At 38.6% G+C, this 27259-nt stretch overlaps 1 protein-coding gene across 9 annotated transcripts in view; it reads left to right on the top strand.

Annotated features, from left to right (window-relative positions):
- Window positions 1–27259, top strand: part of PARD3B (par-3 family cell polarity regulator beta) — a 538356-nt gene that overhangs the window by 280553 nt on the left and 230544 nt on the right. For all 9 annotated transcript variants that reach the window (XM_080600336.1, XM_080600334.1, XM_080600332.1 and 6 more), the window contains one exon: window positions 18805–18896. In XM_080600336.1, the coding sequence (XP_080456462.1) occupies window positions 18805–18896 (92 nt within the window). The remainder of the gene's footprint in view (window positions 1–18804; window positions 18897–27259) is intronic.

Below are 27259 nucleotides of genomic sequence, written 5' to 3'. Positions count from 1 at the left end.
ATTGGCAACTGTGGGTTGCAAATACATCTATTTAGTTTGCAGTGCAAAAATCAAATGAGAAGATTTGACACATGCAATTTATAATCTGTTTCCTTTGCTTTTTAAATAGTTGAAATAATAAATTTAGACTTCTGGTAAATAACATAATGGTACAAATAAGAGTTAGAAAGCAAGTTCATAGCACTCACCAGTTCCTAGGGGAACAAAAATAGTTTTATTCAAGCAGAAGGCAGAGGGATGTCTCTGTGCTGAGCGTACCACCAGCTCTTTTTAGTGGGGAAGCATGTCTTTGGAAAGCAATATGAGGTGATGCTGCCCACATAGCAGCATATATAGGATATATGCGTTCATGCGGTGCCCTTTGCTGACAGTGTCTTGTAAGAGAATTAAGATTGCACCCCAGATACATTGTTGTGAAAAGAACAGAAATTAGTTCAATATATTCAGATAATGGAAAAGTGTCTGTTCAAAGGAGTCAGAATATAACTCGTTAGAGAGTAAAACTTATTTTCCAACATCACTGAAATTTTAGGGCTCAGCTTCCCAGGCACTGTTTTTTTTTTAGAGATACTGTTGGTATCTCTAACCTCCCTCTGAAATACTATATTTGGTTCTGTGCTTGTCTTGCCTTGATGTGGGAGCGGGGAGTCTGTTTGCAGGCTCGGAGCCCCCCTGGGCTGTCACTCTGCTGCCCACCTCCTGTGGGGCTGGGAGGGGGCTGCCACCTGGCCCCTCGTGCCAGCACTGCTGCTTGGCCTCGCTGCCAGCCTCCCCTCCAGCCTCCAGGACCAGCTGCAGCGGGCTGGCGGGGCCGTGCTGCCCATGGGGGAGGCCTCCTGCGGACTCAGCTTCATTCTGTGCTGCGCTTCTGTCCGTTCGGACCTCAGGCAGCCTCAATTCAAATAAGAAATGCCAGCAAACAGAATTGTGCGGCTTCGTATTGATGACTTTCCCTTGCTTTTGGAGTTGAACTTCACCGTACGCTGCGACTGGGGAACAGGAGGCGCCTATTGAGGAAGACAAATTGTGTCAGGAGCATTCAGCCTCTAGTCTAATACATTTTTCCTACTGCACATAGCACTTCTGGGTTCATTATAGCTCACTCTCATAAGTCGTCATTTCTGTCTCAAGGCTGTTGTGCTTTCCAATGTAAAGCAGATTGATGCTGGCACATTTTTTCTATTTTAATTTTACAAAGTTGTCACACTGAAACTGTTCCTCATATTGGAAGTGCTTTGAAGTGAAGAGATAAACAAAGAGCTAAAATAAAATTAAAAAAGGAGCGTGAACAACATTTCATCTCGGTGTGCCTTTTTTTAAAAAATAAGCTGAATGGATGTAGTACCCTTGTGCCTCTGTAGTAAGTCTGCAAACATTAGCTGATCAATCTAAATTGAGTTAGTGTATATGCAGTAAGCAGAAACAGGTGAAAATTAGGTTATCTGTGCCCAACTCTTTCTATTTGCTATGAACAGTGAGATATAAACTAGTTTTTAGACCTGATTAGTTTTGTTTATTTTCAGAGAGGGGCAGAAGCAGAACGTGTGCCATATCTGCCGTAGTTATTAAACCAAGCATCTATATAAAGTCACTGGCTCAATTGTGACATTTGCAGATAAAGGTGGAAAGCCCTGCTATAAATAAATCTGAAGTGAATCCAGGAGGAAAACCATCAGCAGCCGTTGGTGCTTTTCAGTTTTATATCTATGAAAAATAACAACAGAAAAACACAAGAATTTTCTGTCCATTCAATAACACAAAAGTCAACATCTCTGCCAGTGTCAGAAATGCCAACCAGTTTATAATCCAAATTATGGCTTATAGTTTCCTTTTCTTGCTTTGTGGACTTTCAAAACTTTTCCAATGCAGACAGTAAGCTAGCTCTTCAGTAATTTTTTTTTTTTTTAGGATCTTCTAAAAGTTTAGGATCTTCTAAAAGTAGTCAAGGAATTTACAGGAGTTTGTTGACCACAGATTGAAGGCGCTGTCTGCAGCGATAAACTACCAAATACTGGTGACAAATAATGGTCTCACTGTTACAGTTCTTGGGCGCACAGTTCTTACTAATTTTTGATTTAAAGGGGAATGACAACTCTATGTCCCTAGAACAGCTGTGAAAACGTGTAACACGTAACAGCTTTTACACTCTCATAAAGCTGTTTATACATGCTTAAATCTTTTCAGCACTGAGAAGCACCAGTTGCTCAGAAAAGCATGCTTTCTCTGAAGTGGCAGGGTGCAACCCTTTCCTGTGCATCTCAGCCTTACCTGTGAAGTAGGATCCTCTCAGTAAACAGCTAATGCTTTCTTTTACAGAGATGCTCAATCACGTAGCTTTAGTGGAGCATTTTTTTTAAATACATAGAACTTAATCAGCTCACAAAAGGTTAACAATTTATGCTCTCTGCAAGCTAATCAAGAACCCAACAAAAGTCATTCCCCAGTGTCACTTGCCACAGCCCTGAGCCCCTCTGAGCTGAGCTGCCTTTTCCCTAGAGGAGGAGTTTGTGGGAAGAAGGTTTTGCCATTAGGTTCTCTGGCATTTAGCACCACTGGTGGTCAGCCATGCCTATTCTGCCTTCCAGAGTGTTGTGAGGATGAATTAAAAATCCTCTGAAGTGCTCAGGTTCTTTCCATCAGTCCGAACTTCAAGGTCTGCTCCTGTTTCTGTGTCATCTCTTACTTCAAAGGTATCTGCCCTTTGGCTTTTAAGTTGAGCTGTTGTTGTTGGGGTCCCTTTGGGTTGCCTGAGGCTATCAGATGTCCAAATAGCCGTAACAACAGAACTAATATTTGCTTTCATATGGTAAACAGTTCCTGTTTGATTGCTACAAAGACATAAGATGGTTCAGGCTGCAGCAGAAAGAACTGTTCAAACTTTTTTTCAGGTTGTGTTTAGCTCCCCAGGTCCTTGCACTTGTGATTTCTAGACTTGATGGCACTTGTGGCTGTTGGAGCTGGATACAGCAGCAGGGATTTATGCACAGAGGCGACATGCGTTTCAGTCCAGATCAAGTCTAGCTGCCCCTGAAGTTGTTCGGGTTGGGTTTTTAAGTTCTAGTATTGCTGTTGAAAATTATAACCGTTTAAACAGAAAAAGGGTTATTTGCTGAGAGAGGATGTGGCAAATGGAAAGCTCATTTCTCTTTCTATTAGAAACTAGACTCGCTTTGTGCTCACAACGCTGTGCTGTGGACAGCTCACGCTTGAGGGAAAATCAGTGTTCAATCTGTTTTTGAGCTGGCATTCAGCAACCCAGGCCCCTCTGTTTGTCATCTCTAGGCTCAACTGCTCTCTTGCCATTGTACAAGCGCAAGCGTGTATTGCACAGAAGTTTGGAGTAACTTAAAATGCAGCAGCACATCACTTTAGCAACACAGATCAGTATTACTCTGTTATTCCACTGTCTTGTTTCATGTATACAGTACTTCCTATTGAAGCGTTGAGCCCAATTCATTGTACTTTTATACTGAAATTTAAAGCCCTGTGTGAGATTATGCACAGATACTTGAAAACATGCCATTCCTGCCATGATCCTCTTTTCCGCTGGGAGCTACTTTTGTCAAGGATGTATTGCTTGTGGCTGCAGGGTGTACCATGTTTCAGGGGTCCTAGACTATTAAGTTTTTTTTTCAGAAGCAAGCAGTGAATGCTTTCTTCACTTACTTTTGAATTTGGCAAAGTTCTTATCTAAATGAGATGCCTTTCTTCAGAAAGTCTACCTTGTTCTTTTCCTCACAAAGTAACTTACTGGAGCTATTCTTACCTTTTCTTTCTAGAAGAGAAGATAATGTCTTTACATTTGAGTACATAGAATACATTACAGTGATTTGGAGCCATTAAATATGCAGATTAGTAGTGCTCGATACACGAAAGCTGCAAGCAAAGTCTAACAGCTTGCATTGGATTTTTATAATACAATTATAAAGTCTTCAGAAAAAGCTTATTTTCTGTGTGATAACTTCACTGTACAAAATGTTTTATAAATTTGCTTTTCTAAATAATAAATTTCAGTGAAATTAGCATAAGTCATTTTATTTTCTTTAAAAGCAAGCAAGCAAAAATAAAACCAATTCTCCATCCCAACTAATGTAGAAATGTTGCTACTCTTCCAGCATTTCTGGTTGAAGAGCATTTCTGATTATAATCAGACCTGGATAATTCATGTTGGTTTTATTCATAAGTAATAATATTTGAAATATTCAACTAGGAAACAAAAACTGGTCTGTGCTGTGTATCTAAGCTTATTGTGCTGAAGTTCTAAAGCCTAACTTTTCTTAAAAAGTCAAGGAAATTGTAAGTTAAGGATATGCTAATCATTAAATCAATCTGATGCTGTATGCCTTAGCTCAGAAACATCATAAAGTACCAAAATGTACCAAGACTTCTTGTCACTCCTTTGTGCACCTGTCATGTTCTTCAGCATGTCACAAGCACAAATCACATTATTAATTCTGACCTCTACTCTCCTATGTAGCATTAAAAACAAAACAAAAAAGCCAGCAGAGTAAAATGAGGAAATCTGAGGAATGGGTTTTGCAGTTTGGGACAAACTACAGGAAAGATGTATCCTAGAAGTCATCAGAGGTTTGTATGAACCTGTAGCTTGCCTGAAGATTTATTTATAGGCTACTTTTGTTTATACGTAAAACAGGTCTGTTAGTCACGTTATTTTCAAGAGCACCTTCACTATGTTGGCTCACGAAACAGCTTTTACTGTAGTTTGCTTCACCTTCTTCTATTTTTCACTCATTGTGTGAGACAAACTGACTCAAACATCAACAAAGAGAAGGAAACAGTTTAATCCAAGGCAGTTACCAAGCACGGTGCTAATAGGATTCTGTTATTTCGTGAGCTGTAATAAGTGGCAGTCTTGGAGAAGGCAATGCTGCTGAAATAAGGGGTTCATAAAGCAAAGCTTTCACATTTTATCTTGCTGAATGTGATCCAGTGTCTTTTAAATGTTAAATGACTGCATAAATTCTGAGTTTCTTAACCCAAAAAGGAGAAAGTAAACTTTTTTTTTTAATAACTATTCAAAATATTTCTAAAAATCTCAATTACGTAGAATACTGAAGTGAAAGCTTTATGTCTGCGCACTTGTACAGCATCCCTGTGCCTCGCTGTGTTCATTATGCTGTAGAGTATGGAAAGTAGTTTGGGACTTTACTTTGCACTTTGCTGTGCGCACCATAGTTTTGGATTTGGAGTCTTGGCAGTAGATTACCCAGGGTCCTTCATATGAAGGAACTGGAAATGAGAGAGCCATTTTGTCTTAGTATGTAGTTTCTCTGTTTATCTGAAACCAGCCTGAACATCTTCTGTGGAGAGGTTAGGAAGTGATGGAGCTATATAAAAGCATGCAAGGAGATGCTTGTTACTACCTTCCACTTTGCGGTAATCACTTATATACTGAACATGCCTCGGGGATATTTTGTTTATAGGAAACCACTGATGTGTAAGGGATAATGTTTATTTTAAAATAGGAATAAATAAAAATCAGGAAGTCACTGTGTAAGCCTTTATATGTATGTGTATATATATACACACATTAATTCATAATTCACTTTGCTTGTGAGAAAAATTAGAGAAAAAAGGCATGTTTGTCCAGGAACACATACAAGAATTAGAAGAGTTAATAGCTTATGCTATTTTTTTTTTTGTCTCACTGAGAATTATTCACTTGTTCATGTCACCTGTTGTGCTCACCTCAGGAGCAGCAATGTGTTCTGACATTTGTCCTTGCAATTAAGCATGTTGCTATCAATCAAAAACTGTAGTGTAGTTAAGCCCATCTATAACTGTAAAAAAAAAAGCAGTTTTGTCAATAAATACAACTTTGTAGTGTGAAAATGAAGTTGACTTCATGATTCCCTTTTGCTTATTTTCTCTAAATAATTTAAAAAGTCACCGTTGAGGGCTCTTGCTGTACAATATTGCTCTCTCATAATATGATCAGTAGTGCAAAGAAAGTGTTATATCTTGATCTTAATCTATATGGTTTTATTATTACTGTGCTGTTTTATTCCCAGTGAATATGCTAATACATCTTTGAACGTATTTTGTTCACCCTGCTTTCTTTCAGCCATGTGATAAATCCTGTTTTCTTCCACTGCAATTTTTAGTGCTGTCAAATTATTTACTAACCAGTGCTGTTATTTCAAGATGTAGTTAATAATTAACATGAAACCAGATCATTTTATGAAAGGTTATTTTTGGATGACTTTTCAAAATCCTAGGAGAGGTTGAAAATACCATTATGATTCATAAGGATTTGTTGGAAATAACAATATACTCTAAGGTGATCCGCCTCTGGTTTAAATTACCTGCTAGGTTTAAGATAAGCCACTGATAGTAATGTCTTGACTCATAGGAGTCAACTCAGATTTATTAATAATATCCACTCATAAATTCAGGGTAACACCACCGTGCCTGTAATTTTAGATCCTAAAATAAGGTTTTGTATACTGTTGTACAGAATTAAAATGCTACGCGGTTGTCTTAATTTCCATTGAGAATTAGGATCAAGATCAAGGGCTTTGTGTAGGGTGGTGTGTTTTCTTACATTCAACTCTCAATTCCTTGAAGAGATTCAGACAACGTTTAACCCTTATTCACTTGTTTGGTGCTGTCTAGGTTGAGATGTTCCCATGGTCCCTTCGCAATTTCTTAAGGACTGATGACCTGGTTTTCCTCTGAAAAGGTTTTTCTTAGAATTAGGTTTAAAGAATGCAAAATGCTAGGGTTTGCCTGTCAAATAGAGCGCTGGCAAGGCTGATTTGTGTTGGTTTGTTCTTAGGTTGTCATGATGACTCTTTGTCCTCAGTGTCAGGGCAGGTTTTGTTGAGAATTTGATTCAGAAAATTCCCAAAGCCAAAGGGAGGTGAGGATTTCCAAAGGACATAATTCCTTCCTGTATGGAGATAAGTTGTGAGACTTCATAGTGTCTCTGTGATCAGAGACAATTTTGGATGAACCTCACCTGCAACTTAAAATTATATATACATAAATAAAACTATCTTTTGAGAGTTTATCACTTATAGCAGGGAGAAAATGGTTAAACATTAGATGGCTGCAGGATGATGCTCAGACTGTTACCAGTAAGCCACTTAGACTGAAGCAAGCTGATAAGTCTTTCATTAACTCAATGCCTGAATGTACTGGAGAGTAAATAAATTTGCAGCCCACAAAGTTAAGGGGGGAATACTTAACTCCCAGAAGGAATAAAAGTGTCTTTAATCTAAACAAGCAATGTAATTTTTAGTACCTTGTGTTGAAGGGCTGCATTCCAAGCTGAGGAAGCTCTGTGCTAATCGCAAACTGTGGTTCCCTGGCACGCTGTGGCAGTGTCTTGGGAAAACACTGGATGAGTGGGTCTCTGAGAGCATTCAAATCCTTGTCACGCTATAGATTGGGTCTCTCATGGGATCTTGATCTTTGAGTTCTGTGAAGATTTTGGATTTCATGGAGTATGGAGGGTATGTTTTTTACCACTGCTTTTTTACAAAACATTTCTTCTGTAAGCTGTTACATTTTTGTTTGGTCTTTATCATTTCAGATTGCAGCATGAGATATATTTCAATACCTCTATACTGCACCATATTTTCAAGAAATTAATTCTTCTCATCTCTTGATATCCATTACTGGCCAGTCTGTATACTACCATTAGACAGAGGAAGGGATCTTCAACTATAAAACTAGTGCTTAAAGAGGATCATATGGTCGAAACATGAGACGTGTCTGGGAGCTTGGTATTCATGGTTTTTCATTGCTAATGTCAGTTCAATGTTCAGCCTCTGTCAAGGGCAAGCAGTAAAGGATGCGCACCTAAGACATCTGGAGAAAAAAAATTCTATGTTACTCTAGATGCTTCTGTTCTTATAGAGCTGTGTTGGTGTTTAGTTAGAAAAGCATGCTGTTTTTTGATTTTCTTTGGCTTAACACAGCGTGGTTAATAATGTTTGAAACATCTTTGACTCTTTATATTGTTGGCTACTGTGTTGTGCAGAAACACCTGTGCATACTGGACTGCAGGTCATGATTTAGCTGTTCTACAAAGGAGTCAAAGCTAAAATATTCACCTCCCTCTGCGTCATGTCTTGTGCTTTCTCCCCTCTGCGTTCCTCAGGCTCCAGCATTACTTGCACACACACATTCACGTTCTGATTGTTCTTTCTCTAGCTCTGCTTTGAAAATGTTCTAAATATTCATAATGTTATGTATATATCATGCTAGGTGGCTGTGTATTATTAGAAAGCCTGTGCTTTTAAGCACACTGTCATCCATTGTTCAGTAAACACAATTACATTGCTCTATCTTTCATCTCTTCTCTAATGAATCCATACTAATTGATTAATCAGTGCTGTTGCTTCACTATGATAATCCCATATGAGGAGCAGTAGTAACATCACTAGCAATTATTAGCATACGTTGTACACGGAGGAAGCAGACTGTAGGACACAGCCAGTGCCACCAGAGGAGGTGAGCGGTGCCCGGGCTGGGCCTCACACTCCTTCTGCAGGCCGCGGGCACTTGGGGCGGTTGGGCACAGCGCAGGGCTGTGCTGCCTGGTAGCGCTGTGCTGCTGGAAAAAGGTGTGTCTGAGGAGGTGGGGGCACTGTGGGCAGCTGGGTCTCTTCCAAAGTGTCAGCTGGATGGGTTATTGAAGTGACCGTCGTCCTGACTTAATGATGAGAGTGATTTCTAAGGCAAGGTAAAGGGTAGTCTTACACCACTACAGCATTTTACTGAGGCAACTGTTTGGTTTCCAAAGCAGTGAGTGCAGTTTTCTGATCTTGGACAGAAGTTGACTTCAGTGCTCTCAGGTTGTGAGCAGTGCTGAGGCAGGCGGATGTAAGGTAATGATTTGGTTTTCCTTGCTGATGCAGAATCAACAGAACTATGGACTTCTGTCACCAACCTAACTTGTTTCAGGCTATACGTTACATGCTTCCTTTTCCCTCTTCTCCCTGTTTTTTCCTCTAAATATCGAAGTAGACAATGATAGCATCATTGAGATTTCCCACATATCCATAACTTTCCTTTGGATTGAGAAAGACAGCTAAATTCAATACAGGATTTACTGCAAGGAATAGAGATGTGAGGCTAGAATGTCATTTATTCACCAAGCTTTTAGATGGAACATGTTCTTTAGCAGCCTTTAAGATAATATTGATTGCACATTGGTGTGGCTGAAGAAAGTTCTGATTTGATACAGCAACTACATTTGTATTTTTTTCTCTTTTCTGTATTGTAAATATATATATATGTATTTTTTCAGGTGTTCAGAATTAGTAGTTTTATGTGGTGTAAGTAGAATTCTGTTTTGGGGCGAAATGGTGATGCGGAATTATATGCAAGAAAGCTTCGATAAGATTTTAAATGTTGACTAAGTAATGCTTTGAAGAAATCATTGCAATGTATTCATTTTCAAAGATTTCCTTTTTTTAAAGGAATACAAGTAGTTCCTCTTTGCGTAAATGAGAGGATTTTATAGTTTGCAAATCTTTTGTAAATGGTTCTGTCAATTCAAGATCTTGGGAGGCTTGAAATAGTGAGTCAGGCTAGGGAAGATAATATGATAGTCTCTTGGTCTGAGAAAATTTGCTGGATTTTCTTGCAGAAATGTGATTTTTTCCCATTTTTGCAATATCATTAATTGCACCATGGCAGTTTCTAGCCAAGAGAAGAGATTAATGTGCATTTGTGGTGCTAATTATGAACACTTCTAAAATGATGCTCGTTGCCATGGGAATGCCCCCAAATAATTTGTATAGTAGCTCAAATGGCCAGAGGTTGTGTACTTTCTTGAATACAGATTCTGCCTCCAAGTGGGTGATACAGAAGAAATTATAAGTTTTTTCTTGGAAACGCCTACTTCTTCACTTTCTTGCATTGCCGATAGCACTGCTAAATGGTCCCTGTAAATAAGAGAGACATAGATTTCTGGACAGTAAATACAGCCTTTAATTAAAACACTAGGAGGTAAATAAAATATTAATATTTTAACATTACACTAGTAGAATCTCAGGGTTTATCTACTTGATTTCTAACAACTAGGCACAAGAGTACTCATGCTTTAGGTCAGCCAAAATCTTTTTAAATGTTCTTAGCATGTATGAGCTCAATTTAATAATCTTTCTGAGACACAAATAATAACCTAACTCACACAGTGACTTGCTAATGCTGCCCTATAGTTTCTAGTTGCCTTGCGGTACAGGCAGAGATCTTTCTCTGGTCTTCAAAAGACCATGTAGACACACTCAGAAACAAACAAAGGGTATTTAAATCAGCAAAACTCTCTGCCTGGTTTTGCTGCTACTTTGTCCTATTAATATAGTTTCAGTCAGGAAAAACCTCAACATTGAGTGTAGCTCTTTCTATAGGTACTGGTCAACTGATTTCTCTCTGATGTTGGGCAGACCCTGACACTTTTTCATTTAAGAAAATAGAGGTTCATTTTCTAAACCACTGTAGGCCTTATAGAATCCTAATGTGTTTTTAGTCATGAAAGGCCCTATTGAAGCATTCAGTAACATACATATATGTTTGAATGCTCACCCAAGCAAGAGCAATTAAAATCAACATGATAAATGGGAAGGAGGGCTAATAAATAATTGTCTGTTATAAAGTTTCCAGTGGTCGTATGACTGGCCACATACCTCCATCATTGCAGTAATTATTCCAATACTGACAGCTTCTAAAAGTTGCGAACACTTACTATATTACTTATGATTCTGGTAGTTACTTTTTTTATTCTCCTGAAAAATTTCCTTCTACTTCAAGAATTGGTTCTTGGCCAGTAGAGGTGCTAAATCCAAATATTTATCAATATACTATCAATGCTTTTAAAAGCTGCTTTATACTATTTTGGAAAATACATTGCTCACACCTCACCCTGGAAATTCTTAAAATGTTGGGCTTAAGTCCAGAGTTTTATGTGCAGGAAAGCTACTTCTGGAGACTTCACTGTGGTAGTTCTCATTTTTCTTTTCCTCTGAGCCTTTCACAAAAGGAAGTACTTACACAGGCACTCTCGCTGCACCTCTTCCTTCCCTTCAGCCATGTAAACCAAATGCCAATAAAGGTGTGAACTCCACTACTGTTGCAGCTAGTGGAAATTTCGTTTTTTCTAACTCGGTGTTAGAGGGAAATTTATCGTCCAAGGACTCTTGGAAAGTTTCATGACCAAAATTAAATGCAACGGTTTTGATCTCCAGGCCTAAACCAATCCTTGCTGCTCTTAAAAAGAGGACTTTACTGTTTGTTCATGACTTTAGGAATGGAGTGTTGCTGTTTCCACGCAGTTTCAGGAGGTTCATGAGCTACATTTTTAATGGTTAAGACTGGAAACAAATTGGGTTAGGGAGGACACTTTGGAGGTTGATTTTGGCAAAGTGTATTTTATGCCGCAAAGCTGAGCATTTCCAGAAGAGCTTATTGGAGGTTAAGAGGTATGAGGCTGGTTGGTGTCACTTCTGTCCGCAGAGAACAGAGGCTCTCCTGGTTTGGTTCATGCTGACTCCTGTACTCCCTGGGAGCTGTGTTTGATATCGACAATATTTTGCCCAGGTACAAGGCAGTGGCTTCAAGGTACCTGTTGAATTTGGACCAGTGGTGATTAGGAGGGTAGAGGATATTGCTTCCCATGATTAACCCCATGAGGTACTCTTCTCCGTTTTCTGGGTGTGAGAGAGACCTGTTTACTGTTCCCAGTGTGCCCTCCCACTGTTTTGGCAGCAGTTGTTGACCACTGCTCTGAGGTGTAAACAATCATTTTGGAAATGGCCATGTATCCTTAAGATGTTCCTGCCCCACTTTGCACAATGATATGGAGTACATCACTTGAACTGTGCATGTGGTTCAGTTACACCTAATCTGCCCCAGTGTGAAGTCACACTGAGTAGGTAGACCTGCCAGGGAAGGAGTTAGCACTGAAGAACAAACACTAAGTATGCTGTCCACAAGTATGGTTCAGCCGTGAGGATAACCCTCAGCAGAGAGTTGGTAGCAAACACTTTAGTGGAATAATTTCTTAATCTACTCCAGACTGATTCCCAGGAACACGTCTATTTATGCCCTTGGCTTAAAATATCTTTTTAAGTGCCAAGACCAGCTCACTACAACATTCAAGGCACCCACTGGTAGTTGAGAGGGGAAGATGTTGCTGTTATGGTTCCTCAAACTGTCATGTAATTGCTGAAAGCCAAACTGTATTACAGCTTGTCTTTGCGTTGTGCTAATTAAACATGAATCCACTTGCATATTGTGTTAAAAATATCCGAAGATGTACAGCTATTCTGATTTTGAAAAATACCTTTACCAGTCCAGCAGAATACATTTCAGTTGACAACACAGAAAGAAGTTGCATGATTCTTATTTTTATATTTGTTGCCTGCCTAAAAATCGTCTTTAGCAAGTGATTAATTGCATTTGCAGATACTGCACAATTGCATCAATTATCCATTTAAAATGAATTTCATTTTGAATAGTCAAGAGCATGATGTAGATTAATCAGTAAGTGAAAAGGAAGTATTGTAAGCTGTTTAGAAATACTCATCACGTTTTGTGGAGGCAGAGTGATTTAAATCAAGCAGACCGCTGGAAAAGTAAGGAATACACAGTATCAAATGCTAATATTTTTTCGTTTAGCTTAGCAGCTTTTTATCGGCCTGTTTTGCCTTGGTTTCTGTGCATGATATAGCAATGATAGTGATAGCGTGGGGATTTAGATGGTTATGAATTTTTAAATTTAGATAAATCAGTTGTGATTATAAATACACTTGTTTAAGTATGACAGCTTGCATGTCTGATCAAAATTTCTCTTTCGGACAAGCTCTGTAATGTCATTTAAGAGCGTACTGAACAGCTTACTCAGTTTCTATTATCGGTTAGTTTTAAAAGTATTTGCTGGTTCTTTCATTACACTTTGAAGCAAAAAAGGAAAGTGATATTTTAAATTTCATCTGATTTTTTTTAAAAGGGATATTATTATACTAGCTTTTGCAGTACCAAGCCATTCCACTTACAAATACATTTCAGGAAGTGTTTTTGGTTATTATGTAAAGTTGTGTGGGTGGGCAGGTAACTAGGTAAGCAGATGAAATGCAGATAGATATTGACAAAAACTTTATTTTCCTGTCTAGCATATGAGTGACTTTGGTTTTGTGTAACCTACTGAAAGTTGTGGTTTGCTGCATTCTTCGTTTTACAATATTAGGGTGACAGGAGCATGGTAACAAAAGGCCTGGGTTCCTGTGGGGGAAGCGGGCTTCCAAGCTGTCCGGGAGCCCCACAGCGCTCACAACCTCTGCGGCCTTCCAGCAGGCCCGGCTGCCACGCGGTCACCTGCGCTCTGCCAGGGCTTGGAACCAGCCCCGGGTCTAACTGCCGAATGTTAAATCAAGAGGTGTGTAACGTGGGTTCAAATGAGGTTAACATACTTAACCCTGTGCCTGTTTATATTCTTATGGAACAAAACCCAGCATTTACATGCGTTCCTTGAGCCAGATGGTTTGGGGTATTTGGTATGCAATGTCAGCTGTTGTGTTTGTTGCTGTAAGTAAAGGTAAACACCTTTGTAGCGGCTACTGATCAGTTTGGGAATATTTATGAAAGTGTGGATTTTTCAAGCTAAAAATAGTGCTGTGGCTTTTTAAACTCTTTCTGGCTGTCAGAAATGCTCACATGATCCTGAAAGTGCTGCTAAAAATGCTCAGTTTTTAAATATGGTAATTAGGGTTGTCTGTTGTGAGAGCAGTAGATGAGACATTTCCTGCATTTGTAAACTAGTGTCCCTTTCACCCACAGCTTTCTTTGCATCCGATTGTTTGTTGTGTTGGTAGGGCCTGAACTGCCACTGAACCTTCTTGGAGGAGGATCCACGTTGGCCAAGCAGGGAGAGCGAGCTCTGCGACCTGCCGCTCTGCTCCGTGACCTTCTGCTGCGGGGTCTGGAGGTCTTTCCTTTGTTTTAAAAGCCTGACCTCCTCAGGGAATACAATACTATAAACTGGAACTTAAGGCATATATTTTCACTTTTAACTTGGCCATTAAAATAAAGTTTGAAATAAAGATATTTTCCCTTGGGATATGCCAGACTTTGAGTGGATGCCATTTGTAATTCTTATTAATAGATCTTATTTATTTCCTTCAATTTTATGGTTAGTGTTTGATGACTGCTTTATACTCCAAGTATACCCTGCACTCAGGATGTTCTCCAGTTGTTTACACAGAGTTACTGTTTCTCTAAACTTCCCATCTAGTTCTGAGATTTGTCTACTGCTGCTTATTGTTTAATAAGAATTCCTTTTCTAAATAGAAAAGGACCTTCCCCCCCCCCCCCCCCCCCGCTACATAGCTTTTCCAAATGCGATATATCTGCGGTTTGGAATGACCTGCAAACTTGCATCTTGTCCTAAGAATAGTATTGGGAGTCTGTCAGAGAGGTGAATAACAGCCTTTCTATGCCTGCTGGTGGCTCTTGACTATTTCTAAAGATCTGTCATGTTGACAACGTGGTATAGTGTACTCTTGAGTGAATTTACAAAATATTGCTATAGGAGACCCTCAGTGAAAAATTTCTTTTGAATTAAAAGATAATGGAAAACTACACCGTAACCAGAGTTTAGCTGGAAAGCTGATCAGGTGCAGATTTTTTTTTTCTAAGACTTGAAAATATACCTTTTCTTAGTTGTGACAATAGCAGAAAAGCAGAGCAATGGCCTAACACAGTGCAGGGCTGGTCAGTGGCCTTGCTGTCAGGCAGCCCTCTGCTGTGTTGGCTGCTCAGGGCTGCTCCCTCTGTTTGAAGTCAAAACAGGAGCTTTGACTGTTTTGAGCTAATTTTGTCTATCCCTTTCTCCTTCTCTAGCCAGAAACCTATACTTTAATCTCTACGTTCAAAAGTGCCACTCTCATTTTTTATTTAAGCTGATAGGTTCTTTTTTTTTTTTTTTTGTAAAAGGAGCATTTTAAAGAGAGAAAAAAAAGGGGGAGTGGGAGGGAGGGGACATGTTTCTGCATTTCTCATACTCTAATCTCAGTATGATGCTCCGATGCTCTACTGATTTCAGCATATTTGTTTTGGGAGCTAATACCATCCATGCTGACTGTTAAATTGGGAATACAGTGCGCATTTGCAGGATAGAAAATGTTACTGGTATATACTCTGTTATTCCAACTGTTACACATACACATTTGCCTAGATCAAGAACTGTCATGTAATGAATATGAGATACTTTCAAGCATTTGGGTTATAGTTGTTTGCAGAGAGCTATTATTTAGTAGGATCCCTCTCTTCTGTTTCAGTCCTAATTTGAAAAATTTGCTTTTTGCAGCCCTAAGAAAAAATGCTTAATTAAAATTATCCTTATGTAAATAAATTAAAAAATAGTAATAATGCCACTTTTCTTAGATGCATGTGCCTTCTTGATTTTTCTGTTTACCATACTTTTTTGCATTTACACCTATTTCCTAACTGAAAACTGCATTTCTGTTGTATTACTCTGGCAGCTGAATTTGAGTAAAGTTTTGGGAGTCAGTGTCATTAATTCTGCTATTGAAAAACTGACAATTGATCTTTATTAACAAGATATTAAGAATTTGTGTGTTTTGGATCATTGTCTTCTAATAGTTATGCATCGTTGGCTTGCTATCATTCAGCCTGTTGGGCAGGAGATATCTGTTTAAATTTACAATGGCTCTAATGAAATGCTGAAGTATAAAAGGAATTTGTCCGTTTGTAGTGATTATTACGTGACTGGAACTCTAATGTCATTCTCAGAGAGTCTGATTATGATTATGAATCATTATTATGATTCATGTTTCTGTGATAAGTTAAGACTTTAAATATATTTAACTGTATTTACTGATTTTAGCATGCCATAATCTGTGGTGTGTGAGCACTGTATGCCTTCAAATAAAAATTGGGGATGGTGTTCAGGAGGGGAGTATGACACTGAACCCTCCCTGTGGTATTTCTGAAGTCTGTAAAAACTCAGCGGTCCAGCTCAGGAGTGGATAACTACTCTTTTAGCAGCCTTTACCATTGAATGTTAAAGAAAAAAAAAAAGCTGTAGTTGAAGTTACAGACTCCAGATTTCATCCTCTAATTCCTCTCTGAAGCTCTCCCTTATGGAACAGTGGAGATGAGCGGCTGTCAGGCACTTCACAAGGTTGGACCACTTTTTCTAACACAGGAATAAACATGCCCTGAAACATTCCTGACACATTTTAAAATCTGTCCTTGAAGACCTCTATTGGAGGTCTGATACCCCTAATAGCTATAACAACCTTATTTTCCAGCTTGCTGACATCTTTTGCAGATCTTACCTTTAGCAGAAAAAAGAACAGTTGGTTGCCATCTTTGTGTAACAACCTTTTACTTATCTTGCAGTGTAGCTGTGCACTTGCCAACATTGTGCTGTGTGACTAAATAAATCTAATTCCAAGTATGACATTAGACTTGTTGATCAAAAATGGGGTTTTAAACCTGTGAATCAGTCAGCAGAAACATGAGATGAGATCATGTTCTGGTATCTATATTTGTCATTGCTGTGAAATCTCAGTTACCCAAGGAAAGGGGGAAGGAGGACAACTATTGATGTAACCTCGCTGTAGCAAAAACAACAGTACCCAAAAGCCCAGAAATAGAGAAGTAATGTAGCATGTGCAGACTTGAGTAGACTGCAAGGGAAGTTTTAAATAGAAAAACTGTTCTGAGGCATGAGTAGCAAGTTCTCACTCATGCGTTGAGCAGCACTGTCTTGCAGCCAATGTCTGGAAGAAAAAAGAGGCAGGTTAATTTACAACCCCAAAATCTGCTCATGGTTTGGCTATTTTCAACTTTCCAAAATGAATACCCTTTGTAGTACCAATGTTTTCTCTGGTTAGCTAAAAAAGGTTAGGTTTGGGAGCTTAGAGTTAATGAGGTTTGTCTCCTTCTGGCATCTGCTGCTACCAAGGCTCTGTCTTTTTTTCAAGATGAAGTCAACACATGAAGGCTGTGTGTCAGATTTCTGTTGCTAACTTGCTGCTTGAGGTTGAGTTTGTGATTTATGAGGTTAGTATGGAATATGCTTCATACAACAAGAATTGCTTCTTGACGTGTGGTTCCACTGTGAAGAGGGATTGGAAGAGATGGCATACGCTCAATACACATTTTTTCAAATAGTTCTTCCATTAGTGACAGAAGTTACTTTCAGTGAGCTATACTGGCTTTGCAGTGGAAGCCAACTCTGTTGCCTTGTGCTCTGATTAACATGCAAAGAGAATTGCTGCCAAGATAATAGGTTCAAAGACGTGGTGGTGGTGAGTGAACAAAAGGGGAGGGAAAAGGAGGGACAGAAATCCAGCTTGATTTATAATCCAAAAGTTTGCTTGCGAGGCTGGTCATGATTCTTTTCTAAAACAAAAGCAGCCCCCTCTCCCTACAACTTTCTTTCTGCCTATACACTGAAAATAAGTTTCTCAAATCTTTGAGAGACTGAAAACACCAAACCTGTAAAGTGGCCTTTCTGGGTAGAGCTGCCTTTCTGAGTAGATCCATCTTTTGAGAGAAATTGGAAGTTTTAATATACACCATAAAGCTTTTGTAGAAAATAAGATTGTCTAACTAGTTAACTTAGTTGTTTGGAATTTATTCCAAATTGCTACCATTTGCATTGACACAACTTGATATGGCAAGTATATACATTGGAAAATTGTGCCACTGTAGCAACAAAAAATGGTGATTAACTTTTGGCTTTATCTAGTTAAGATCAAGCTTTGAACTGAATTCTCTTAGTGTGTTGACAGCTGAAGATTTATGTCTTCCAGCTATATTCCTGTTGCAGAGTTGGCAGAAGTGACCTCTCCAAAGAAGGTCTTTGTTACGGATTTTGCTGTGTTTACATTATTGCCGTGAGGGTTGCAATGAAGTACAGTACATTAAAGCTAATATATCACCTGCTGACAGTGGTCTTATCTCATTGGTACCTCTTTCCCTTTTCCAGTATGGAAAAAAATGCAAACATGAAGAATCTAAGGATCAGGAAAGGAAAGTTAATAGTTTTAAAGAGCGTTAGCATTAATGTTAGGTCCCTGTGTGCACTGTATTTTTGTGCCTGGCCAAGTCATTCCATAATTTCGTTTTCTGTGAAGTTAATGTGAAAATGTCTTTACCAGAGTAAAGCTGCCAAGGGACAGAAAAAGCAGTTTGTTTGAGATTTAGGGAATCTATCATAAGCAAGGAGGTGGCAGGGGAGGAAACAGTATTGGTAGCTTTTCCACCTCTGTGGAGGCCTTCAGCTTGAGGTGTTCCCTGTCAGCATGGAGCAGCTTTGTAAAGACAGGTGCCCAAGCATACCATAGCCTGCCCTACAGAAGTCCAGGGTGGCTGGTGACTAGTTTCATCAATCACTCTGTCTTTTTGCAGTGGGTTGAGAGATTCTGAATGTCCTGTTAGGTTGTGTGAAGTTAAGGGAGGAAATCTACTGACTATACAGGGCCTTGATGCAAAATCTCACTCCTCTCTTCCCAGAGGTGGTGGGAATGGCCTTCTGGCGTATTGAACCAGAATGTCAGTGGAAGCGTGGTGGGACTCTGGACTGAGCAAACAAGAGTGTAGATGCCCTCCCATTTCTGTGAAAGTTGTTGCGAACGCTCCATACAAAATGGGCCTTTCGGACCTCCCTGTCAAGGGGGTGATGTTACTTACTATTCATTTTCTCTTTCAAGCACTGGCTCAATAATATCCACACAGTCAGTGTTCTATAGGCACAAATACGTGCTTAGTTTCAAAATGTGCTTTGAAATCTCTCAACAGGGTGCTTCCCAGGGATCCTTTGAGGATGGGGAGATGAACCTCAGTGGACCTACAGAACTGTTGTCATCTCAGAGGGCCCGGCTCCCTGTCAGGTAGGAACATCTTCGGTGCGGCACTGACTTGAGCATGTTTTGTCAATATGCAAGTCAAGACTGACTTCTTCCACCTGCGCCTGTGTTGTGCTCGTTATCATCATGATCTCTTCTTCCTCATCCCTTTTCCCATTCTAAAAATTCACTCAGTGCATATACCGAAGAATTTATTTGCACATGTCAATCTTTTACCCCGGTTGGCGATTATGGAAAGTTTTACTTGTGTTTGCAGTATAAGGGTAAGATGGAGGTATGATACTATTGTATATTCACTGGTTTGCAATTTTGCAAGTATTTAATGTCTCCAGATAGAGGATGTTCTTGCGTAGTATGTTATATCTGAAATAACCATTTGGCTGAACCATATAATCCTAAAACAATCTTTTTCAGTTAAAATGTCACCTCTGTAAGGTTATTACTTCACTATATACTGTAGTAGATTTTATTTCTATGTTTATACACTGTGAAAATTATAGCTAATATTTGCAGTATTTCCCTGTGCATTACCTCACTAGGGTAGTCGGATTGAATGCATCTATTTCCTCTCTTCATTTACAACAGACCAGAGATGGCTAGTGCTGTTAGAACTGAAGGTGGTAGGGTTCATATTGTTAATTTGGGAAATACCTTCTATTTTGACCAGTCCAAATTTTGAATGGAACTTAAGTAAATATATAATCTGGCTTGGAAGCCAATACAGTAGAATTTGATAGCGGTATAGCTGAAATAAGAAGAAACTAGGTGTTCTCAACAAGTTTAATATTTAGTTTTGGGGTTTATTGTTCCTGAAATCACAAGGAAAATCTTGAATGGCTGAACTGAAGTTAAAAAAAACAAACAAAACAAACAAACAAAAAAACACACCACAAACCTTTAAATAACTGCTTAAAAAAACAGTTTACATTTGTTACTGCAGCCTGACTTGTTAATTTTGGTGTATAGTATCACAAAGTAGGCCATTCACATCCTCAGTGTTGATAATAAGGATTTGACCTGGCAAATTTAAAGCAAAGTGTTTTCATATTGTTACTCTCCTGTCCCATCCTAAGCCTAAATTTCAGTTTTGAGTGGAGATTAAGGTTGTGCTAAAATAACCTTTTTGAGTAGGGAAGGGAATTAAGGTATTCAACACACTTTGTCCAGTGTATTGTGTTTGCTGAAAAACTGTAGTGATATAATAGCATGTTATATAATAAAAGAAAAGTGTCATATGGGAGATGTGTGTGTGACAGGTAAGACATCAAAAATAAATTTCCATTTCAATTTTGAGGAAAGCAAATAATCATTTAGTGTAATTCTGCAACTCATAGTTGTTTGTCAAAACAGTATAAAATAAAAACAGTGTAATGAATAATATCTGCATGCTGTAATCTTTGAGCATTTATCCTCACAAATACCTGAGAAAAAACAAGTGCTAATATTCCCATTTTTTATAGATGGGGTTCCAGGAAAGAGGCATGAAGTTCTATACCCAAAGCATGTGCGGAAGTCTGTCAGAGCAGGGACTCTGGTTTTATGGCCCATGCCAGGGTTTTGCTGGAGAGATCACCTTCCCTTTTAGAGCACATAAAAATCAGTCTTTTCCATACAAGAGAGTTAATTTCTTAGTCTTGTTCTGTGTGTCATCATTTCATTTCTTTCATGGGAGATTCTTTCACCTTGGTATGGTTGTGCTTCTCGACTCATCTGTCTGCGTTTTTTCCCCTCTGAGCCCTCCTTGTCACCTGCTTTTGTATGCCATTTTGTACTTTCTTCTCTTGCTGGCTGTCACTGATGTATATTTTTAGAATGGTCTCATCATGGAAAGGAATTGGAGTGCTCTTCCAGCCTTCTTTGCACCTGCCAGGCCTCTAAGTTACATGCTAGCTGATTAGTGTTCATCATGCAGGCATTGAACTTAGTCAGCTTAGTTGCTAATGTTTTTTTCTCTTTATATAATTTTGCTCAAGTCATCTACAGTTTGTTTCACCTGAGGTAGTTATTCATCACCAAATATATGCGCTCATTTGTCTCTTGATCTGTTAATTTGTTATGTGGATTAATCAAGCTCTGCTCATGCTATGCTCAGATTTATTGTTGTCTTTATGATTTTACTAGCATGTTTTAGATCATCTAAGTTCTCTTAGGAGTTATCTGAGCACATATTAGGGTTTATCAGGTTAACCAAGTTATTGCTTATATTTGAGATTCTTCAGAAGATGGTGGTTGTATTCACTTGTATTTTGGTGGTGTCATCAGAAGCTTTGGCAGTGAGAAGGATGACAAGACGTCTGTGTTATATTTCAAATCCTGAAATGGACAGGTCTTCTCTATTATATCACAAAACACTCAATGAACCTAATTCTCTCAAATTTTTTGTTGAAATATGCAAACCCCCTTGGAGGGAGGAGTATGGAAGGAAAAATGACAAAGGATATAGATTGGGTCCCACTCAATGACTGAGCATCAAAGTGCTGAACCAGACAGGGAGCAGAGGAAAAACTAGTCAGAACAATGTATTCCCAAGAACCTTTCTGTGTTGGTTGTAACTTTTTGTAGGTATGTGATTCATCATAATCTGGATTGAGATTAATGAATTAAAGAAAAACACTGACCAAAAAAAACCATCAACAGCAATATAGAGAGGAGCAGTTTCCTTAAATGCAGAACTCCAGTGAAATAGTTCTACCAAAATATAACTTGCTGTGCATCCTAGGGGCCTGAGGAGAGGAGTACCTTGAGATTTTTTTAAAACACTGTTTTGCCTGGAAGTATTGATAAAATGAGCTGTTGGGTTTTTTGTTTGTTTGTTTTTCCACTCCCTAAAAATTATGTAATATGTTCAAGTATTTGCAATACATTCTCATTTCTTAAAACAGTGTAGTTAGGGGGAATTCAGAAAACACTGTTCTGTAAAACTTGTTGGCATTTCTGTGAAATTTACCAGAATTTTAAAAGTTAAAGAATATACATTTTAAGGCAGTGATTTTGCTGTTGTATAGCTTTCTCCTTAGAGAAGTGCGGAGTTATTTTAAAAACTGTTTTATAGAGGTATTTTCTTTAGGAGGAATTGTTTTATAAAGAAAAAATAATGAATCAATCACTAGAGACTATCTATCTGTCTTACTAGTATCTTAATTTGATTGAATCTAACTAATTATTTGTATTAGAAGCTCTTATTAATAAAATGAAGAAAACAGTTAATTCCACAAAAAAATGTAAGTAACATCTTGATATATAATTTGGTTCCTTTCATGCTGTTTTTTCTGGAAAATAAGTAAATTATAATTTGTGCAGGTGTCTGTCTTGTTATATTTCAAAGGTTTTAGGGCCATGAAGGACCACTGAGTCATGATACTATATATCTTCATTTAAATAAGTCATGTTAAGTTTAATGATGATAATGAAACTAATATTTCAGCCTGAGAGCTGCTCCATGCTATGGAAGAAAAGAAAACCACTATTGTGACTGCTGCTTTTACCAGAAAATACTCCTTTCTGCCATTGAATTTGATCATTATGACCTATAGCACTTAAATAAAATAGCACCTAGTCACCTAAGAAAATTATCTGAGGCTTCTCATCAGAGCAGCAGCCTATCTGAGGTCAATGTCCCTTCTCTAACTGTAGCCAGTAATGGGTATTTCAGAGGGAAGCAAAATAAAGAACATCATGATTAATATTTTATGATTGTGAAACCTGGTCAGTTGAAGGGAAAGGCTTCAGACCTGGCTTACTTTATAATTCTCATTCAAGTAGGAAAACTGTTCCATTTGAAGTAAATCAGTTCATTAAATTAAGTAGTTAAAATTAGAAAGGTGCACATTGGGTAAATGAAATGATGGGCAGTATGGAGGACTTCTAGCTCCTCTATGAAGAAGCTAATAGGAAGGAAATTTCCTTGCCTGGATTCTCTAGAAAACATTTCACTGTAGAAGTACTTGGAAACTTTTCGGAACTGTATCCCTCAGGAGTCTGAAAAATTTAACATGACCTTCTGAGAGATGAACTTTGCTGGAGGAAGACATGAAACAGCCTGTTATTGGCAGTTCTTAATGGAATAAATAAAAGCAGGACTAATTATAATCCTCTTGTAATTTGTGAAGGTGGATTTTTTATTTTGTGTTTGCTGGTAAAGATAATGTTCAGAACAAGAGAAGCCAAGCTAATACCATCATTGTAGAAAATTTGGTATTTTTCCTTGCTGCCTATTCTAGATGAGGACTGAAAGATTTTTAAATGAACAGTGGGGTCTCAGTACTCTACAAAAATCAGAGTGAAGTGTGTTACAGCCCAAAACCTTTAGTCCTGTAGGACAGTGCACATGGAAATACTGAAACCTTTCTTCTGTTTCTTAGTAAAAATGACAGTTTTAAGAGACAGGAAACTTGTATCTGCTTGGAAGTGGATGTTTAGCTTAATAGCAGTGGATTAGTTGGAACTGAAAGAGTAATTTATGCATAGATAATTCATTACGTGTTTCCATTATGTTCTGTTTTGCTGTCTTCCCACTTCTTTTTAGCAGAGGTCAGGGTTAGTTCCTTGGTTTAAGCACTGTAGATACATAATTAAAGTGTAACGGCAGTGTTTTTTCTTCTCTGTAATTTACTTTTTTTTTTTTTTAACCACCTTCTGTGTCTTGCAGTAGTCTAACAACACAGAAGTGGAACAACTTGATTAAAAAACAAAAAAAGACAAAAACCTGTGCCTGCAGGCTGTCTGATTTGTCTTTAAACTTATAGACAGCTGATCTTGTGAGAGTTAACAAATTTTAGTGGGGAAAAATCTGTATTGCAGTGACATCTTTACTAGATTAACACATTTTAGATATGAGGAGATGATTGGTTGCTTCCTCAAACCTGAAACTGGAAGATTATGACATTATTTCATAGTAAATATTTAAACTTTTTGTGAGTGTTTTTGTTGTTGTTTGTTTGTTTGTTTTTCCTTTTTTTTTTTTTTCCACCCCGTGTGGAATGGAACAGCTGAAACATGCCTGACTCTCTTAGAAGCAAGTGAGCAGTTTTGGCTGTGCCTGGAAAGCTCCTTTGTGACCCTTCACATTATTATTTTCTCCTCTCCTTGCAGGGTACTCTCCATCGCTGTTTGGATATTGCTCAGACTTACATCTATCTTTGAGTGTATTCACACTATTTAGTATCTCCAGCTCCAGTTTCTTCTTTAGAGTTTCCAAGTCATTTTCATCAGAACTTTTGAGCATCTGGTTTAAAAGGGGAAGGAAAAAATGGAAACAGGGGTAGGAGGTGGGAGGAAAATGTGTTTTCTGGCAGCTGTAGTTAGGCTGCCTTCTCCAAAAAGATGGGTACAGATACTTCATTACCATTAGCAACTGACTGGTAATGTGTGAAAGAAGTGCATGGACAGTCATCACCCTCTTTATTTGAATAGATCTGCGTGTACTTCCTCTTAAAAATTCCCTTTATAACGTGGTATCACCCATAGCCTGTGCACTCTAACAAATGCGAGCAGCCCTTGTTGGTGGATTCTCTCCTCCCCAGAATGGCAGCATCGGCCCCTGGGGCTGGAGGCACGTGTGAGGGACAAGCAGAGAAGAGCAGCTCAGTAACTTCACCTGTGAGTGAGCTCTCTGCATCTGAGTGACATTTCCGTCAGCTATGCTTATCTGTTTGCAACGGGGGACATGACATCCTGTGCTGAGATTTTTTTTTTTCAAATACAGCAGCTTGCTAACTGTACCCTTAAAAATATACAAGGAATTCAGTGATCTATTGAAAGCTTGTTGCTTAGTTATGTGCAGGTGTTGAATAGGGATAAAATGGAGAAGAATATGCTATTGGGATGATAAATACTTAATACTCAGGCAGTAGATCCTTGTGACGTGCACATGATGACAAGTTTTGCCCCATGTAGAAAGAACTTTTTTTTCTGAGGTGCTGTCTTCTATATGTTTAAAAAAAAATAATCAGCTGTAGGTTGCATCTTACTGCATTCTCAAAGAGAAATCCTACCAAAATCCTCCTAGCGTTGGTAATTTGGGAAGGTCAAATCCCCTTAGCAAACAAAGTCCTACTGCAAAACTGCAAAACATTTACCTGTGGAGAGAGGTCCCTTTTAAGAATCTGCGTTTCAGCGGCTGAGGTCAGTTCTTCAGTATTATTGGATAGTTGGTAGAGGAGCCTTCAGCTGTCAAAGCTTTCCCTATTGTGTATTTGACAAATTGGTAATACCTGATGCAGTTTTCAGGAGAGGGAGCTATAATATTTGACGGCAAGGGCACTGTCAGTGTGAAGAACAGACTGATGGCCACTGAATATGCAGCGCTCCACTTAAATTTTGCTTTCTGTGTTAACAATGGACTGTTGTGCATGCTCACTACACACACACGTACACAGACCTTCTTTCTCTAAACTGTACTCATCAGCATTTTTAATAATATGCATGGCAAGCCTTCCTGCCAAATGTGATAGACTGTAAAGAATCTGGCAGAAATCAATAAACATCCAGCACTGAAGAATTTACATAGTAAATGACGACAGCTTCTTCAGGTTAAAAATCAATAGTATGGTGTTGACTGTGGCCTTGGATGCAGCAGGCAGGTAACACAGGGCAGGTGCCGTCCCTGCTGAGACCACAGACACGGTTAGTGCAGCAGCGGAGGGGAAGGGAGACACCAGCACGCATTCGAAGAAGCTGCAGTGCAGTGTTTCTAGTTGGGGTAAACCTTGCAATTCTGATTAGTTTCACTGAAATAAACACTTTTAAAAAGTTCACTTATGTTGATTGCTGTAAGAACATACCTGTACTTACTGCATTGCAAACCCGGCAGGGACAGGATTTTCTGAGGCAGTATCTCTCTCTGCTCCTGGAGAACGCACTGATGCTCTGTGCGTCGCTCACCTGTGAACTGATGCTCCTGGCCTCTCATCCCTAGCCTGCAGTTGGACTCCACGTCTTTGCATACTGACTTGATAGGTCAGAGTTGGCTTTTCACTTAGTGCAAAATGCATTTGAGATGTAGAGGAGAGATTGAAAATAGGAATAGGTTACAAGTAGGTTACTAAGTTTTGGAAGTTAGCTTTTCTTCTTTGGGGATTAGGTTGTTTTTAATGTGTTGAATATTGCAGAAAATCCATCCAATGTCAATATGAAAGCTGTCAACCAAAATATGGAAAGCCGCTCTGCATTCTCCCCCACCACTCGCTATCAGTTTTTTAACGTGACTGTCAAACTCAGAGTCCCAGCACCTTGGGCTTCCTCGTGCCTGTAGAGTTTAGTATCCTTAAACTTAAAGCTCATCCTGTTCAGCATTTCATTCACCCACACCTATTCCCCAATTCTCTTGCCACTGTAGTTTAAAGTGCAAGTCAGTGTGGCCCAGTATGCTGCTGGAGTTAAGCTGTTCTTTTGGGCAGATGAAACCAGCTGGAAGATGGACAGTAGGAGTGGATGATGTCAGTTTTTTCCAAGTCTTTAATCTTTGAGGTTTCTAAATCAACAAAGCCCAATCCCAGATATCCTGCTTTAGTTATTTATTTTAAACTCTCAGGCCTTCATAGGTATGATATAAAAACAGTATGTCCTCTAAGGTCTATTAATGTTGTTGTGAAGGGCAGTTTTCTTTTTAGGTTTAAATAATAACCACATTTGGGAGTGAAAAGTAATTCAGAGTTGTAGTTTTTTCATTTTGAAATATAAAGTACCTTTTAGATACATATACGTGGTGTCCTCTTGTTCTGGATATTTAGTGCTTTAGTACATCTAGGATGTGTCACTGTTTTTAAAAGTAACAAACGATCTGCATGCTACTTGTTTTCAGGAAGAAACCAATTTTTCCTAGTGAATAGATTTTAAAAATAAACTTGTATGTTATCCTTGGCCTTGAGCTGACTTATAACTGTAAGTGCATTGATTTAAGATGACAGGTAACCTGTCTGTCGTGGTCACCCTCAGAAAATTACTGCTCTATTTTACCGTTGCTTAGGAAGACAACTCTTCACGGGAGTCCTTAAGCAACACAGGGTTATCTGGGGACAATCAGGATTTATTTAAATTTCTCCCTTTACAAATGAAAACCCATTTGCTACTGTTGAATATTTTCTGGACCTTTAGGACTTAACTCCCTTATATGTTTTGGTTCTGTACAAGTTCAAAAGATAATACAAGTGCCATTTTAATGACATTTTTAATGTCTATTTTAATGTCTATTAAGAGAATTGATGGAAATTGAAGGTGGACCTGAAAGAAAGTTAGCTTCCTACATGTGTGTTTTTGAGATTTTGGGAACAATCCTGAGTGGAATCTAGCTTTTCTTTCTTTGTTTTTAGTTTCACTAGAAAAAAAAAAGTTTACTAAGACCAAACCAAAAAAAAAAAAAACAAAAAAAAAACCTCATAGGAAGATTT

The sequence above is a fragment of the Anser brachyrhynchus genome (assembly GCF_964034855.1).
Source record: "Anser brachyrhynchus genome assembly, chromosome: 7".
NCBI lineage: Eukaryota > Metazoa > Chordata > Aves > Anseriformes > Anatidae > Anser > Anser brachyrhynchus.
Note: the sequence above shows the minus strand (reverse complement) of the source record. Positions and strands in the feature narration are given on the sequence as shown.